At 34.8% G+C, this 18,381-nt stretch overlaps 1 protein-coding gene across 10 annotated transcripts in view; it reads right to left on the bottom strand.

Moving 5' to 3' along the window:
- The window catches only part of LOC136028706 (calpain-B-like), a 182,655-nt gene that overhangs the window by 25,344 nt on the left and 138,930 nt on the right, over positions 1-18,381 (bottom strand). For 6 of the 10 annotated variants that reach the window (XM_065706565.1, XM_065706563.1, XM_065706562.1 and 3 more), the window contains one exon: positions 14,040-15,623. In XM_065706565.1, the coding sequence (XP_065562637.1) occupies positions 14,619-15,623 (1,005 nt within the window). In that variant the 3' untranslated portion in view covers positions 14,040-14,618. Of the gene's footprint in view, positions 1-3,978; positions 4,124-14,039; positions 15,624-18,381 lie in introns of those variants that run through there. The other 4 variants (XM_065706570.1, XM_065706568.1, XM_065706569.1 and 1 more) reach the window with 1 other exon arrangement.

Raw genomic sequence — 18,381 nt, forward strand, 5'->3', positions numbered from 1 at the left:
AGACAAGCTTTTTCATAGATTAAAATTAAGCTTAGAAATGTTTGTACCTCCACGTAAGAATCCAACGGTTAGGCGACAAAGAATCTAGAAAGAAGATGATAAAGGAAAGGGTAGAGGCCATATAGTATTCTTCAAGGTTTACTGAAAGAGGGAGCTAGATTTTTTACTTCAATGTATTTTTTAGAATTTATTTACCATAATCTAGTGTAAGGCACAATTTTTTTTTTCAAGTTCTTTCAATGACAAAACCGAAAAGAGGTATTTTTAAAAATGAAAATAATAAAAATTTGCATTTTCAAGTAATCTTTGGCCAACCAATAAAATTTGCCATATCACAGCTATGACTAGAATCAGCTACTTTTTCATTACATAGAAGGGGAGTAGATAAAAACTATCTAGGGATAAAAACTAAAGAAAATCTGACTTTAACCCCCTCTCCCCACCCAAGGAGGATTTTGCTCTTCGCATGTATTTTACAAATTTTGAATCTTGGGTGGTTTGAACCCCCTCCCCCTCCTCCATAAAAAGCGGTTTCGGTGCCACAGAGCCTAAGTGAATTAAGGCCAATTTTCTATTGTTCTACTTTTGAGCAGTCCCAACGGGTTAAAGGGGAACTGGTTGGATTCTATATGAATAACACCAATAAGTAGGAAGTCCAGCAGTTGCAATAGACTTTTCCATAAATTTGAATTTACAAATGGAATTCACGTTACTTTTCAATAAGATGGATTTACTTTCAGCCTTAATTTTAAAAGGTTAAAGATTGTAAAAATAAATATAGTTATTAAAACAAAAAATGTTGCAAAGAAGAAGCACTCCACTTATAAAAAGTTTTTTCCTCAAGTTTACGAAATTATATGATCTACGAATTATATAAATTATATAACTATATAGGTTTAAGAATTATATGAAATTACTTCCAGCATTATCATCTTCTTTTTACACTTGCCGACTAAACTTAGAACTTGGACAAGATTTTTATTCACAATGCTTCATTATAAAGTAAGTTCAGCTCTTTAGAAGAAGCTAAAAGCTATAGCAATAAATAAACCTTCATGCTCAGTTTTTGAAGCAACGAAAAGATTTAATTTCGTTTTGTAATTTCTTATCAGTCAAAGAAAGAAAGCCAAGATTTGAATTATGGTTGTAAGCAGAATCGAAATAAGATATGAACCTCCACCTCATGTGTGAGGTATTACTTGTACATGCAAAAGCTTTCTTACCACTGTCTCCTGTAAGTTGACCAGCAGGACAAATCCAGAAAAAAAGAAAGTTATTTCAACAAAACACGAAAGGGATATAACAAAATGACCTAATATTCTCAATCTATCAAGCCCAGTTTCTTATGGTGACTATACTTTAAAGCCCTTTTTTCTTTCTTTTTTAATGTGCAAACGGAGAACAGAAGCTACTGTTCCATTTAACTATATTCTAATTAGTGGCATTGCACAACCTGTAGTAACTACGAAGTTTTTCTTAAAAGCTATATAGAGTAGATAAAAAAAGAGCTTCTTGATACTTGATACTTCTTTGGTTTTGCTTTTTGTATTTTGCTTTCGTTCTTAGATATGAATATAAACAATGGCAAAGACCAACCTTAACACTGAATAATGCAGCTAAACAATCAAATGCTTAAGAAATGAGGTGATATTTTCAATGTGCAAACAAGCCCAGTTTCTTATGGCGACTATACTTTAAAGCACTTTTTTTCTTTATTTTTTTTTTTTATTTGCAAACGGAGAGCTGGAGCTGGTTACAGCTCTTATGGAAAAATGACCTGATATTCTCAATCTATTAATCCCAAATTCTTATACTACAACAAGAAGAAGAAGAAAAGATAACATTAAAAAGAACAAACAATTGGTCATATAGAAGGAATCATATTCTAAGACTATTCAACAAAATAGGGCACATGCCAAATTAATGACACGTTTCACGGCAAATTGTTTCTTACTTGGGCAAATGAGAAAAAAATTAGGACCTAACAGGACCATAACTAGTCCTCACTTCCTCCCTTCACGGAAGTGAGTGAGAGCAAAATTGTATTTGTTATTGAAAATAGCTAAAATATTGAAGTAAAGAGTTTTCATAAGAAGAAGCTTGCTCGGGTTCGTGGGTGATTGAATTGATAAAAATTCAAAGATTTATGAAAATTCCGAAAAATTCCATCCTCAAATTACGGAGAGTACATCCGAGTCTATCAAAAGTGTCTATCAAAAAATAGAATATATCAAAAAATATAGACAAAAAAATTATAGTAAAAAAATAGACAAAGAAAAAATCTGTATTTTTTTATTTTACTTATAAAGAAATTTGTACTTTTGTTATATTCTTTAATTTTACTTTATTATATTTTATTATTTAGGGATTAAAAAATCCGTAAAAAAAATTAGCTAAAATATTGGAGTGAAGAATTTTCAAAAGACAAAGCTTGCATGGGTTCATGGGTGATTGAATTTATAAAAATTCAAAGATTTATGAAAGTTCCAAAAAATTCCATCCTCAAATTACGGAGAGTACATCAGAATCTATCAAAAGTGTTAATTCACAGTGTCACATCCACAATTAATTCATACTAGGTCACAGTCAATTCGTAGATAATATAAATAGATAATAATTAATTTATAGATAATGATTATTCATGGTACTATATTTATGGTTAGATCATAAGTTATATAGTGTTAATTTATAGAATGCCAAATGCAAGGTCATAACCAGGATTTTCGTTCCACCGGGGGAGGGGTATGTTAGTTGAGAGGGGGTACAAATAAAACTTTACAAATCGCATTCAAAACATGTTTAAATGTGTTTTGTCACTTTTTACGAGTCAGACAAGTTTTCAGGGGATCAAAAGCTGGTAATCCCATTGGATGAAAAAAGGTGAAACCCTAGAGAGGTGGGGTTCAAACCATCCCTGGGAAAATATGACTGCGGTGCGGAGAAAAAACTTTTTTTTGTGATCAGCAGTCTGTAGCTTGGTAACTTTAAGAGATAAAATTTAGAAAATGTTTGCAAGTATAGGGATCATACACCTCGTCAAACATAGTTCAAACCTTGCTGGATTCAAAATCATAAATGGATTTTCAAGGACTGAAGGGCACAAAAGTAGGATCCTAGAGTGTACCCCCTCTAGTGTTAATTCGGTCAACATATACGAGAATCCATAACTGACATAAGGAGAAGGTGAATACTATACTCGATTGTTTTTTTAATACCACTTTCAAATATAATAATCAATTCACTCGCAAATACAGCTTTACCCCTGATGTCTCACATATAGCCCGTGGAGAATCTAAAAACTAAAAATAGCTAAAACAATGACATTCTTACTTTATAATATGCAAGGTGTTTTTATTGATCAGATTATGATGTTTCCTTCCATTATTATACATTTCTTAAAATCATTTCAAATAATATTTTGATAAATTACGCACTCAATTACACACGGAGATAAATTACAGGCCAAAAAGATGACGGGTTTAATACAGGAGCTATAACATATGACTGCGCTGAGAAGAACCATGAGACTCATTATTAAGGCTATATATGGGACAATGAGGAAAGGGGGCTCACGTTTGCGAGTAAATTCATTAGTATATCTAAGGAGAATATAAAGAAGGAATTGAGGAGTATGTTCACTTTGTCCTCATGTCAGTTATTGGAGTCCCGTATATATTGACCGTTAATTTATGTTGGAAGATTTGACTCCATTACATTTTCCATAATTTTTCAGGGGAATGAGAATAACAATCTTATGTTAAATAGAAAAAAAAAACAGAGAAAAAAGGATTACAGAGATTATAACATCAATAAGCAAAAAAATGATTAAAGAAAAAACAATGACTAGAATAAATAAGTGAAAATAATTATTTCGAAACAATGATATTAGTCACTATTAATAGCAGACTTCTAAGAATATCGCACAAATCTCTACTGCCAATGAATATTACAAACTAATTATTCTTATAAACAGCCTACCCTGCTTCATGACAATATCTAACGCTTGTTGCAACTCCTGCCAATCAACTTCAGAGTCCTCTCCAGAAATTTGTTTGAATACATCTCTGACACTGGAATTTATACTCAATTCCCCATCATCTTCGTCTCCATCATCTTCTGGCATCTACGAAAATACTCAAATGTTAGTCCCTTTTCTCAACCCTAGATGCAAGGTCAATGCGGGCCGATGATCGCAAATATGATGATATTCACGACTAGTGGAAAGCTACTTCATTGAGCTGGCAAGATAATTCTTGCCATCTTGTGAAAATCGGTGAAGTAGCTTTCCGCTAGTCGTGAATATCACCAGATTTCCAGTCATCGACCCGCATCGACCTTGCATAGTCGACCCAGCTCTAAATGGGTACCTGGAGAACTCTGGGGAAGGTAAACAGGAAGGGTGTGCGAAAGCACAGGATGGTTGACCCCCAACCCGCCATTGCACTTCCTGGCTGAATGGTCAAGAAACGGAGATCAGCGCTCCCAGTGAGAACTGTAAAGTCTAATGCCCTATTCTTTACCATTTTTTTTTTTACTTTTTTATCGGCCTTGCATCTAGGACTGAGAAAACAGACTAATATTTGCCACTAACCCTTGCCACTAGTAAGAATTAGCCAGACTGGGAAAGCAGATCAATGCTGATTTTGAAAAATATTTACGGCTAGTGTTTTTTAACAACAAATTCAAAATATTACTTTTATGGCTTTAGAGCAACCTGCGAATTTCACTATTATTATTATTTTTTAAAATCAGTTAATTAACGATATAAATGCTAATATATTCTCTGAGGCCAACCTGACTTTTATACATAGTAATGGTAGATGGTAATAAGCTTACCCAAGCTATGGATATCAAGTCTTGATTTTGTTTAAACGATAATTTCAAAGGGACCTGTGCCGGTCATAATGCATGCATCGTGTTGATGATGTGCCTATCATGAGGTTCAAATTCAAATCTCTTCCTGATATCCATAGCATAGGTAAGCTTATTACCATTTATCATTATTTGGTATAAATAGTATTTTCGAAAGTCTTGCGTATTAGAAATACATTTATTGTAAGCCGAATAAGGTCAAAAAGCACAGTTCTCCATAGTATATATATTAGTATCACAACATAAAAAAAACATATCTTCCCAGAAAACAATAACACAAAAAAAAGAAAAATCACAAACTTAAATAACTTTTTTTTAACACTTGATTAATATATTTGCAAACCTGAACAATTATCCTTTTTAAAGCTGTCTCCAGGATCCCCATGAGCTTTCAGATATGTGCCACAAGAAATTACGTCTTAAATGAGAAAGCTTCTTGCACCCCACTAGATATGTGCCATATCCTCAACTCCTAAGAAGAAGAGTCTCCACCGACCAGCCCTTTTTTTTATTCAAACACCTTATTCCTGTTTTTGAATGGTAGATAATTTATCAAATATAATACTCAAAACCAAAAATCTCTTTAAAAACCTCGTCATATATAACGCCCCAAAAGATATAGCTACCAAAGGGTGCACTGAAATTTCAAGAAGTTCTACTTCAGATTTCAACGTATTTCCTTCTAGATTGCATCAGCTTTTTTTTTGGCAGAGCCTTCTGATATTCAGTAGTATTCTGGATACAAATTATATTTTTACACTTCATGATTCAAATATTGCGTTTAGATAACTAAGACTCAATCACCAATGCCAGTTTACTGGAGTAAATTAATTATCGCAGAAGAATTGTAGCCCATTTTTAAATCGTTTTCTTTGCCAGTCAACATTCACCATAGTTTTAGACGGTCTTATTAGCCATTTGTCGCTTTCTAGATGCATATTAAGTAATTTTTTTAAATAAAGAAATATATATATATATATATATATATATATATATATATATATATATATATACATATATATATATATCATGAAAAGAGAAATCACCAATGTAACAGCACAAACACAAAAAAAAAAAAAAAAAAAAAAAAAAAGAAAAAAAAAGAGAGAGATAGAAGGAGAAAAGGAAGACTGTTTTCCTAAATTAGTGAATAATATAGTGTTTTCCTAAATTAGTGATATATATATATATATATATATATATATATATATATATATATATATATATATATATATATATATATATGTAAACCATCTAGGTATTCATTCACTTTATAATAAAAATTGAGAAAAATGAGACATTTCGCGTTTTGTGTTGGGTTTAAATCTTTCGCATGCATGCTAGATTTTACTGCATGATTTCCATCAAAATATCTCCCTTTTTGGGGGAGATTGAATCCTATATCTAAATTGAAACCCTACAGCATAAGGGATAAAACTATAAGTTAAGCCAAGGGGTCACGGTACTCTTTCGGGTTTTAAGAAAGAACAAAAAGGCTTTGGAAAACAGCTCTCAAAAATGAAGGAATGATGAAAAAAAGACACCTATTATCATGTTGATCTGAAAAAACGTGTTTTATGTTCTAAAAGTGGAGGATTAGAAATGTTTCGAGGACAAAAACCATGAAAAGTCACTACGGCAGATTAAATTTAGGATTGTGAATCATAATAATGAGAGAATTCACGGTCAGACACAATCTTGTCGTCTTTAGAATATCCCTACAGCATTGAAATATTGGCATAGTATAAAAACACAGCGACCAATTTCCTCATCGGATTTTTACTTGTTTGGGAGACTGAAAACGCTGAAGGTTATGTTTTATAAGCTGGAAGTGTATATACGTCTATATGACTAGACGTTTTGAAAAGTCGAACATTAAATTCAAACAATAAAATCAAAAAGTCAAAATAATATAATTCGAAAAATTGAAAAAAGCAAAAAATCCAAAAAAGTTGTAAAATTCAAAAAAGCTTAAAATTAAAGAAAAGCTTGAAAATAAAAATCATTAGCATTCTCCTAGGAGTTAATATTCCATGGATTAGCTTCAAATAGTTTTCTAGTTTTATAGTGTGATGCCAAATATTACAAATTTAAAATAAATTCTCCTGTTCTGTTTACCATAAAATCCTAGTAATCTATGGTAGAACTGTACTACATGGGTATCCGTACTAAAGCATTCGATTTAACCCTTTGACAGATATTACATAGAATAAGCTGCATAATTTCAATTTCACATCTTCCGTAGTATCACGAGTAGCTTCGGATCACGCAAATCTTTACATTCAAGTTTGAGCCTCTAACTCCATAACAAATAGAGCCTACTAGGGAACAAAATTAACAAAATGTGAAACTTTCTACATCTAAGGTTCTTCCAGGGGCCCTAATAATAATAATAAAATAATTTTACTTTATAGTTTGAATAAAGGTGCCTAGAAATTCATGAAAATTTTGAATTCAAAGGAGGAGGCTATATTCATACGTCCCTGCTTTAGATGTAGCAAGGTCTTTTAGCAAAAGGCGGAGTCAAGAGGATTCATTCAAGTTTGAGCCTCTAACTCCGTAACAAGCAGAGCCTACTACTGAAAAAATTTAACAAAGTGTGAAACTTTTTGCATCTAAGGTCCTTCCAGGGGCCCTAATGATAATAATAATAAAATAATTTAATTTTATAGTTTGAATAAACGTGCCTAGAAATTCATGAAAATTTTGAATTCAAAGGAGGAGTCAAGAGGATTCATTCAAGTTTGAGCATCTAACTCCGTAACAAGCAGAATCTACTACTGAAAAAATTTAGCAAAGTGTGAAACTTTTTGCATCTAAGGTCCTTCCAGGGGCCATAATGTAATAATAATAAACTAATTTTACTTAATAGTTTGAATAAAAGTGCCTAGAAATTCATGACAATTTTGAATTCAAAGGAGGAGTCAAGAGGATTCATTCAAGTTTGAGCATCTAACTCCGTAACAAGCAGAATCTACTACTGAAAAAATTTAGCAAAGTGTGAAACTTTTTGCATCTAAGGTTCTACCAGGGGCCATAATGTAATAATAATAAACTAATTTTACTTTGTAGTTTGAATAAAAGTGCCTAGAAATTCATGACAATTTTGAATTCAAAGGAGGAGTCAAGAGGATTCATTCAAGTTTGAGCATCTAACTCCGTAACAAGCAGAATCTACTACTGAAAAAATTTAGCAAAGTGTGAAACTTTTTGCATCTAAGGTTCTTCCAGGGGCCATAATGTAATAATAATAAAATAATTCAACTTTATAGTTTGAATAAACGTGCCTAGAAATTCATGAGAATTTTGAATTCAAAGGAGGAGTCAAGAGGATTCATTCAAGTTTGAGCATCTAACTCCGTAACAAGCAGAATCTACTACTGAAAAAATTTAGCAAAGTGTGAAACTTTTTGCATCTAAGGTTCTACCAGGGGCCATAATGTAATAATAATAAACTAATTTTACTTTGTAGTTTGAATAAAAGTGCCTAGAAATTCATGACAATTTTGAATTCAAAGGAGGAGTCAAGAGGATTCATTCAAGTTTGAGCATCTAACTCCGTAACAAGCAGAATCTACTACTGAAAAAATTTAGCAAAGTGTGAAACTTTTTGCATCTAAGGTTCTTCCAGGGGCCATAATGTAATAATAATAAAATAATTTAACTTTATAGTTTGAATAAACGTGCCTAGAAATTCATGAAAATTTTGAATTCAAAGGAGGAGTCAAGAGGATTCATTCAAGTTTGAGCCTCTAACTCCGTAACAAGCAGAACCTACTACTGAAAAAATTTAGCAAAGTGTGAAACTTTTTGCATCTAAGGTTCTACCAGGGGCCATAATGTAATAATAATAAAATAATTTAACTTTATAGTTTGAATAAACGTGCCTAGAAATTCATGAAAATTTTGAATTCAAAGGAGGAGTCAAGAGGAGGAGTCTCTAGGTGTAGCAAGGTCATCTAGTAAAAGAAGGGTTTGTGTCGGAATTCAAGAGGTTTTTCTTCCGCTCGGGCTTTACGTACAGTGATTTACTTTACATTGGCCGTAGTTTATAACATTGGCCTTTTCCCTCAAACATCTGTGATTAAGCAAAGCAAAACAGGATTCAAACCTATTGCAAGGATATTTTGCTTAGAAAAGATGGACAAAGCCTCAAACCCTTAATTTCTGGCCCAAATATAGAAATTCAAAGACGTATCATCTTTATTTGGGAAAAAAATCTTGCGGGAGTTAACCACAGTCTACCATCTTGACTTGCTTCTCTCCCCCATTCTCAACTACACAGTCACATCAGTTTTACCAGTTAAGTTTAATTACCAGTTTTATCAACAGTTATTACCAGTAAGTTTTATACGAATTTTCGTCATATTGTCTCCATTTGTACTCAGTCGTATTTCCTTTGAATTATTTTGATATCTTTCAATTCATCTGTGGAAGCTTTTATACCTCGCTTTACTTGTCTTACCTGTTGGACATTTTCATACTTACTTTGTCTTACTGCTTGAAATGGTCAAAAAAACACAATCTAGGTGAAAATTCTAAGATCAAATGGAGCATGCAACATCCGCAGACGTTTGAGGCATATGCTACCAGATGCATAAAAGAGTCCCTAAGGGCACATTCAATAGCATTTCCTAGACATTTTTTTTACAGATAGAATTTGTTTCTAATCAAACAAACTAATTCGAAAATTCAATATGTCTCAAAACCTTATTCTAAACTCATGTGAAACGCAAAGAGGACAAAAAAGAATGTCTGGCAAAAATAATTCAAATCCCCTTACAGAAGTTGAACACGAAATACATGATTCTGGAGAAGCGTTGACAGACACAGGTTGTTATACATTAGTATTTGCAACTTAAAAAACAAATCTTTACGTCAGATTCATGGTATAAACTCTTCTCTTTGGCCCCGCCTTCATGTGCGCCCAACAGTGATTTTTATGGATGACCAGCGCATATGCTATAGCAGCAAATTCCTCTGAACAGCTGTGATTCAACTTAGAAACAAAATTTACTCCCCTTATACGTGATCATAATGTGCTTAAAATAAAGGGGCAATCTCTTCCATGCATTCTCAGGAGGTTATTTGAAGAGGCAAGGAACCTACTTTGAAGAGGCGATAAGGAAATTAGTTTAAGTCAAAATTCTGCATTTGGAGGTTCCCAATCATGTCAATTATACTTATGGCAGTTTGAGCAAGATAAATTAGCAGTTGCCTTTTACATGACCTTTCACACTACATCTTTTCATCAATATCGTCTTCATATTATCACATTCCTACAATCATTCTGACCTGGCCTCAACAGCAAAGAGTTGGCATGCATCGGGATTCATGCCCTTATATGCCCTCATATGAATTTATCTTGCAGCTTCGTGCCCCGGAGCAAAATTTTGACCATCTTTGCAAAGATTGCGACCGTTCATCGACTGGTGCCGTGATTCTTGTTCGTCTGTTTACAAAAGAAATTTTTCTAAGGCTTTCACTCTTCATCGTAGAAACCTATTAAACGCCAGTTTCTGACGTGCTAAAAACGATAAAAATACACTTTTTAGAATTATCTCAAACAAAGACAGGTCTCCCTTATGTTTCTCTGTGGTTGAAATTCCTGATAAGGAATAGTATGCCAGCTATGAGTCCTTTCTGCTACCCCTTATCAACACCTTGAATTATTTTATGAAAGTGAGTTGGATAAAGATCTCGCTACTAGTCCCAATGGAGAATTCCTTGTTAGCGCAGCATCGATTGAAGACGTCATCAGACACTTAAAGCCTAAATCATCCACTGTCATAGACCACATCTGTAATTTATATTCGAAATTTGGTGGAGAGGCGTTAGTTCAATACTTGGTGTTTTTAATATAGATGGTTTTTACACAGCGAATTCTACCCTCTTGTTTTTGGATTGGAAACCTTATCCCAATTCCCTAAAAGGAAAGCCGATCCCAGAATAGTCACCATTTTGACTTATTATGTTAGTGACTTCCTTTTCAAACGTCTTCGAGCTTCTTTTTCCGATCTGGTCGAGATCAAACATGTTACACTCCCCCTAACCAGTTCGGGTTCAAGCATGGAATAGGTTGTGCGGATGCTCTCATAGGTATAGCCAATGCAGTGATTTATGTCGAATGCTCAGAAGAATGTCTAGCTATCCACCCAGTAATAATCCTCAAAACAGCCAAATATCAGCATAGTTTCTCGGTGATTCAAAATTTTATCCGGAAGTAGTTTCAGGTGAATACATAACTCGATTATGTATTTGCCTGAAGCTACTTCTGAATAGAAATATATCCCCTGTTCCACATAGGAAACCCATTCCTGTCTTGAAAGGTGCATGTTAAGGAGCAGCTTTTTCTCCTATGTTTTCAATAACTGTATGTTGGATGCTCAAGACCAGTGCCCTACATCTCCGATTCCTATTTACTTTGAATATGTCTCAAGTTTGCCAGGCAGATGACGTTTTAAATCACAGCCATACCTTCCAAAGAATGAATGAGATATTTGTCACACTTCAACAGGAGTACCTTTAAATTTGGCCTTAGTTTCAATCCTGATAAGTCAGAAATAGTGCTTTTAAGTTGATGAAAGTTGAGCCATCGTCCTTTATAGCACTTGGCGATATCACTGTTAGAGCCGTTGACCGCCTCGTATATCTAAGTCTTTCCATTGGCTCCTCGCTACGCCGCACCCGATCCATGGTCATAGACCATATCACACGGCTTATATCTGCTTCTTATGTATCCATTATTGCAGCAAAGTTACATTTCACACGCCTACTATTAGCTAGACATTAATTTAAATGTTGTAGTCCTCCCTCGCATCTTGTTTATTGATCCATTTTGGAAGGTGTTCACTAAAACTGACTCTGAAGGTCTGGTCCATTTTCTTCTGGTTAGCTCAATATTTGCTTCTTTTCCACCTTGGCATTGAAATTCTCCATTGATCAGAAAGTTTAAGCTCAATGAACCAAACCTTGCAAGACTAGGAGCTGTCACCTTCCCCCCAAAGATATTAAAAATTTCTATACCTCTAGGCACTACTTATTCAAATCACTAAAGTAAATATATTTTCTATTATTGTTCCAGTTCCCAAAGAAAAATATATAAGTGCACAATTGCATCTATCTTTAGGGATAAACTTGCCACCATTCTACCACATAGCCTTTAAAGCTATTAGACTACACACATAGCGTCTAAGTACTAAGCCAACCGTCTATCTCATAGTTTTAATTCATCTGTATTTTGGCCCTTTTTTTAAGGAAATTGTGCAATTCTTCTAATTGGTTCTTCTAGATGTAATTTCAAATATATATATATATATATATATATATAATATATATATATATATATATATATATATATATATATATATATATATATATATATATATATCATGAAAAGAGAAATCACCAATGCAACAGCACAAACACACAAAAAAAAAGAGAGACAGAAGGAGAAAAGGAAGACTGTATATATATATATATATATATATATATATATAATATATATATATATATATATATATATATATATATATATATATATATATATATATATATACTATATACATATATATATATATATATATATATATATATATATATATATCCTTCAGGCATCCTATTAGGTCTAACTAAAATGAAGACATCAAGGAATCTTAGAATTCTTAGAAAACTTAAACTATTTTTTAATGTATCGATTCTAAAAAATTTTGTTCTATTGCTTTATTCAGTCAACGCGTCCTTTTCTTCTTTTGTGATAACGCCTTCTAAGTTGTATGACAAACTTAGAAAAAACCTTTTCAAAACAACCTTATACTTGAAACAAACAGTTCTGTTAATAAGTCATTATTTGACTTGAACTTTCTTTTTATTCTATAATAAGTGCCTTCTGTTTTCTTCAACTGTATGGTGATGTTCCTGCAAACCTTATAGCTAGTCTTTCAGTTGCCTGTGATGATACCATCTTCGTGATTATAGTAACACTGGAATTCTATTCGATTTATCAGTTAGATGATACTTTAATCCCCTGACTACTTCTCATGCTGTCTGAGTCAGCTAAAAAAATGTCACTCGTTTTATGCCTTCAGAAAAAAATACATTTTTGATTTCTGGTTTTCATTATTTATTGAAAAAGAAAATCATTACACTTGAAAAAGAAATCAGTCCATTTTTAGCGACAAAGTGTCATGCTTAATTATGGGATGGGGTTCAATTACAATAGCAGTGACTATCATATTTGCAAAGAACGTTGAACAGGGAAGCAAATGAGACATTCCTTTTTCCCATCATATTTCTGTCCTACACCCTAGATGCCAGTATTTACTCTGAATGATCTCCAAGCTCTCCAAAATGCCGTTGGCTCTGGTCTCAAATCCTCAAAAACTGAGTTTCTCATCTACGGTTCTTCCAAGCAAACTCCCGTAACTATCAACACTGGTCCAGCAAATATTTACCTGTCATGTATTCTTACCTGTCAAATATTTACCTGCTCATTACATGTACGATGATCGATTTTTTTTTTTGTTTAATTTTTTTATTGAAGAGGTCTACCTATCTATCTAATGAGACGGCTAGGGAATTTTATAAAGGAAGAAGAGGGTATCTTAAAAAAAAAACTATCCCAAGCGTGCTTATAGATTTTCATGTTGGATTTTTACTTACTGAATTTTCAAGGTCAGTGGTGTAACTCTATTAGCCAAGCCAGAGTCGACCCATCTTTAAAAGGGTAACCTGAAGAAATCTGAGAAAGGTTAACTCGAACGGTATACAAAAGCACAGGGTGGCTAGCCCCAAATCCCCGATGCACTTCCATGCTTAATTGCCATGAAACAGAGATCAACACCTCTGATAGGGACTGTAAAGTCGAATGGCGTATTATTTACCTTTACTTCAATCTTTCGTTGCACTTTTACACTAGTGTTGGGAGTATGGGGCGAGATATATAGACCTCAACCCCATTAAAATTCCTAAAATCTTGCTTAAACTCGAGAGTACCGTCGCACTTAAAAATAGAAATTCCCTAACTGACCTCAACCCCTTTAAAATTCCTAAAATCCTGCTTAAACTTGAGAGCACCATTGCACTTAAAAATAGAAATTTCTTAACTGCAGTACAGCGTGCTTCAAGTGGACTCTAGTTACTTCCTAAGAAACTGGGAGAAAAAAAAATAACTTTTTAATCTAGTTTATTGGTCTTTATGATAACTGATACAAAAGGGGGAGAAGATAAGGGATTGTCTTTACTAGCGTGGTTTTGCAGAAAACCTATTTTCCAAAGAAACTATGAGAGCCACCTAATTTAGCAATGTTGAAAAAGGTCCTACCAGCTATGTGGACAGAATAAATATTTCGCCCCAGAACTTGAATGATCAAAACTACAATGTGGCTTAATAATTCAACTGTCCGCTCAACCACGCTATACAAGAATAACCCAAAAAATGAAAAATATTTATGAGCCTTCCTGTCGCGGTCTTCCCGTTTCTTCCTCTCTTCAATAAAGAAAAGGCTTCTTGATGACCATACCAATAGGACTAGGGTCTCTGCTTAGCCGAGGAATAAATACTATAGAAGGGCATCTGATATTGAGTCACCTGTATTTCTGGGATTAAATTTAGATGTTCAATTCCCTCCTCGACCAAAACAAATCTAGGATCTCTTGATGGCCAAAGAAATTTACGAAATTATCTTTTAGTGTCTCGTGTGAATGTAAAGAAGAAACGCAGCTCGAGGAAGATGGAATACCTAACACTAGTATCGGGGTAAATGACCTCTACCACGATCATTTTTCTTAGGCGGGGCTTGGAGGTTACTTTGGAGAGCATGGGGGGCTGTTGGCATACCCGAATATGAGGGATAAGAGTATGGAACCCTTTGGCGAGAATCATGGTAAGGAATAGACCCTGTTAGAGAATGGGGGACAACGGTGGTTGCCGAGGGAGGCCCGGGCAGGATTGAATAGCGACTATCCCTGGTGCCTGTTGGACGACTCGATAATGGGGTAACTGCACGGTTGAGGGCGGATGGCTGCGACGTCGTCATCTGGAGGAAATTCGAGGGTGGATGGAAGGGCCCCTTCATCTGTTCACGAGTTTGGATATTCCCACGAGAGGGTTGTTTGGGCGGATTGTACCTAGGTCTTGACAGGTCTGGAATAGATGCAGGAGGAAGATTACGGCCTACCATAGCCCCATTCCCCTCCTGACGGGAGGGTAAATGTTTTTTGGGGTTGGAGAGGTTTTCGGGAGAAATATATTTTAGCCCTGACGAGCCTAATTTAGGAGTAGGAGGAGGAGAATTGTGATTTACCATAGCCAGGTTACCCTTCTGGTGGGAGGCTAAATGGTTTGTGTGAAGGGAATCTCCCTTCCATATCTTACATTTGCACTCTTTCACCACCTGTCTAATCATCTGATTAATCCCTGGTGCGACGACATATGTTTTAACTCGTTGATACATTTCGTTCACTGCTAGGTGATTCTGGCTTAGGTGGAGATCTCTGAGCAATTTCAGGAGACTCTTCTCTGGGACTTCTACCCGCCAATTTATATCATCCCTCTCAAAAATCATAAATCCTGCGAGTGAATTCCCCATGACTATCCGATTTGGTATCACCGCTGGCTGTGGGTCCCCAAACTTGGTAAGGGGAAGGTCCTGTGGCTTCTCCGAATGCTTGAACACTGCAATGGTCCGAGCTGCGAATGCAGCAAGCAGCTCCTGTCTAGTTGGCAATCTCCTTGTCCAAAATAAGGTTGTCTACATATAACAAAAAAAAAATTAAAATTCAACAATCTCACTCAATAATCGACCTATTTAAAAAATTTCCTACTCACAGTACATATACTAGCTTGATGTCCTTCCAGCAACTACTTATTAAAGCCTTCAAATGTGAAAAGCGTTTCTACTGGATGTACCTAGTCGACCTCTCATCTAAAACTCAGACTCTTAGAGACACTATACCCACAACACTAAGCGCAATTATTTTTTCTTACAAAGTAGTCTTTTAGAGTAGTGGTAATAAGTCAATTTACAATCTTAAACCACAGCAAGGGGCAATGATCCAGTTCTATACCCGCTTGCACAATGCCCAGACAATTTCAGTCAATGATGCTTCAAAATATAGATAAAAATATCGTGAAGCACCAGCTCCTTAATTCAAGCTATATGTTTGAAAAGTAAATGAAAAGCCTGGGTCCTGAAGTATCTGGTTGCTGCAGAGGGCGTCCTTAGACGTTTCAAATAGTCCCTACTGTATGCTACCCTATGGCATAGGATCTGAAACTTATTTTCTAGTCAAACATGACGGAGGTTTTGCTATGTCTTTGAAATTTGCAATGAAATAATGATTGTATCCGGTCAAACCCAAAATAACCTTTTTCTTTTATTTTTTTTTCTTTTGAACAGCTGCATTTCGTATAACTTCTATCTACTCTTTAATCGAGACAATTCTTTCATTTCCAATGTCATAACTAAGATGATCAGTCTAACATTGCAAAAGGTTAACTTAGCCACTTCTAATCAGACAAGACTCCTCCTGCATGGCCCATATGCCCCTTAAAAGAGTTAAACTTACTAATTGAAGTACCTAAGTATGCCCCAAATAGGATGATGACTTCAAGACACAGACCATTAATCGTTAAAATATAGCTGGCATAAATGTCCAACCAATGGCGTATACTTGAACTTATACAACCCAAATGACACGATGAAACCCGCATTTCCTCCATCTGCAGGATGCCATAAATATCCTTGCCTCAAGTCTAAGGTTGAAATAAAATAGATTGAATCAACCGGCTGCAACAGCTCATCAGCCGTAGGCATTGGATACTAGTCTTCTTTTGAAAAAAATTGTGTTCCCTGTAACCACCACAAAACAAATGTATCCATCGATACCAGGACAAATCGCATCTCAAAGTTAAGTGGCTACAGGACCAACATAATTAGGATTCAGTTAATTATTTCCTTCATCGTCTGTGTATTAGTTTTTAAAATCTTATAGGGGTGAAGTTCCACCGGTATATCCCTTCATATGTTTTCAGCGTGTTAAAACTACCATGTTTCTCAACAATGAGGTACTTCATTACATCAGCAGATAATGAACTATGCCAACTGGTTCCTTGAAGATCCAGTTGGGGCCTTGTAGGTATCTAGCCAATTCCATAGCTTTTAGTGCGGTATCATCTCGTTCCCAAGGCTGAAATCAGGAGAAAATGAGAGAGTGAATGTCTTTCATCTGTACATTCAGTCCTTAAATCCTGACTGAGTCGATTTAATGGTTTACATTATAGACTTCTGTTTTCTTCCTAGACCTTTTGGCTATGTTATGCAACCAAAATGATTCGACTTTGTGAACTCTTGAGTGTCTCCTCTACATCGGTTCCAGCTTATTGATACCTATATGTAATAGGATGATAACAGAAATTTTCTCTTCCGTAAGATTGCACTTCAGGGTTGACTTCTCCAACCAAGCATTTTTTTTTTCAAATTGAGAATGTGCCTGAATAACAAGATCGCAATATATTCTTACTCTTTCTTTTTGAGCTCCTCTTTCCAAGACAACTACAACATAAACCAGTGCCCTTCTAGGATTAACCCTGTAAGGGACCCTGTAAAGGGACCCACAAGGAGAGAAACCTCTAACTGACGATGGGATTTTCAAGACAACATAGCGAAGGTACTTACCATCTATTTATGCCATCTTTTACAAAACTAAGTTTCATGGTACTCAGATTTCTGTTAAATCGTTCTCTACCTCCAGTAGTTTGGGGAAAAAATAGTATCACTAACACCTCCTTCATGATTTAAATACTATAGAATTTTATATTCGTGTCAAAATGAAATATCTGATGATCACATCCGTGTCGTAACAAGTTGACACAAATATTCTTGTAAGTCAAGTAGTTAATATGAACTTGCAGCGCGGAAAGGCATATCAGTCAAGTAGATTTTTTTATATTCTCTCATGTTGTCATGCAATATGTCATGTAGCTTATTTTTATAGAATCAAACATTATAGATAAATAACAAATTTTAGCCTAGGTAACTATTTACCAATAATTTCAAAATTAACAAAGCCGTTACAAACCTTGACAACCCCATGCGCTCTAAATTTAATATACTGCTAAAACTCGACGCACATTTTGTTGCATTGCACCCAACAATATCTACCAAATACCAGCTTATTACTTCACAATCTGCAAAAACAGCGTTGCATGCAAAAACAAAAAGAAAAAAGCGCAAAACTGCAAAGAGCCCAAAAATTTTCCTTCATGCAATATGGAATCAAGCAGAAGTTAAACCTATGAAATGCCCTACCTTAACTCCAATGCAAATCCTTAAATCCTCCTTCAGCTACAAAATACTTCTGCACCTAGAGGTGAACCCCCCCCCACACCTTTTATTCCTTCAAATGAAATCTGTTCACAAAAGTGGGAGAAGATATATTTTATATTGGCTAGCGTGGAGTGCTTGGTATACATGAGAACCAGCCAAGTGGCGCAAATACATATTTTGA

This window comes from Artemia franciscana, chromosome 7 (genome assembly GCF_032884065.1).
Source record: "Artemia franciscana chromosome 7, ASM3288406v1, whole genome shotgun sequence".
NCBI lineage: Eukaryota > Metazoa > Arthropoda > Branchiopoda > Anostraca > Artemiidae > Artemia > Artemia franciscana.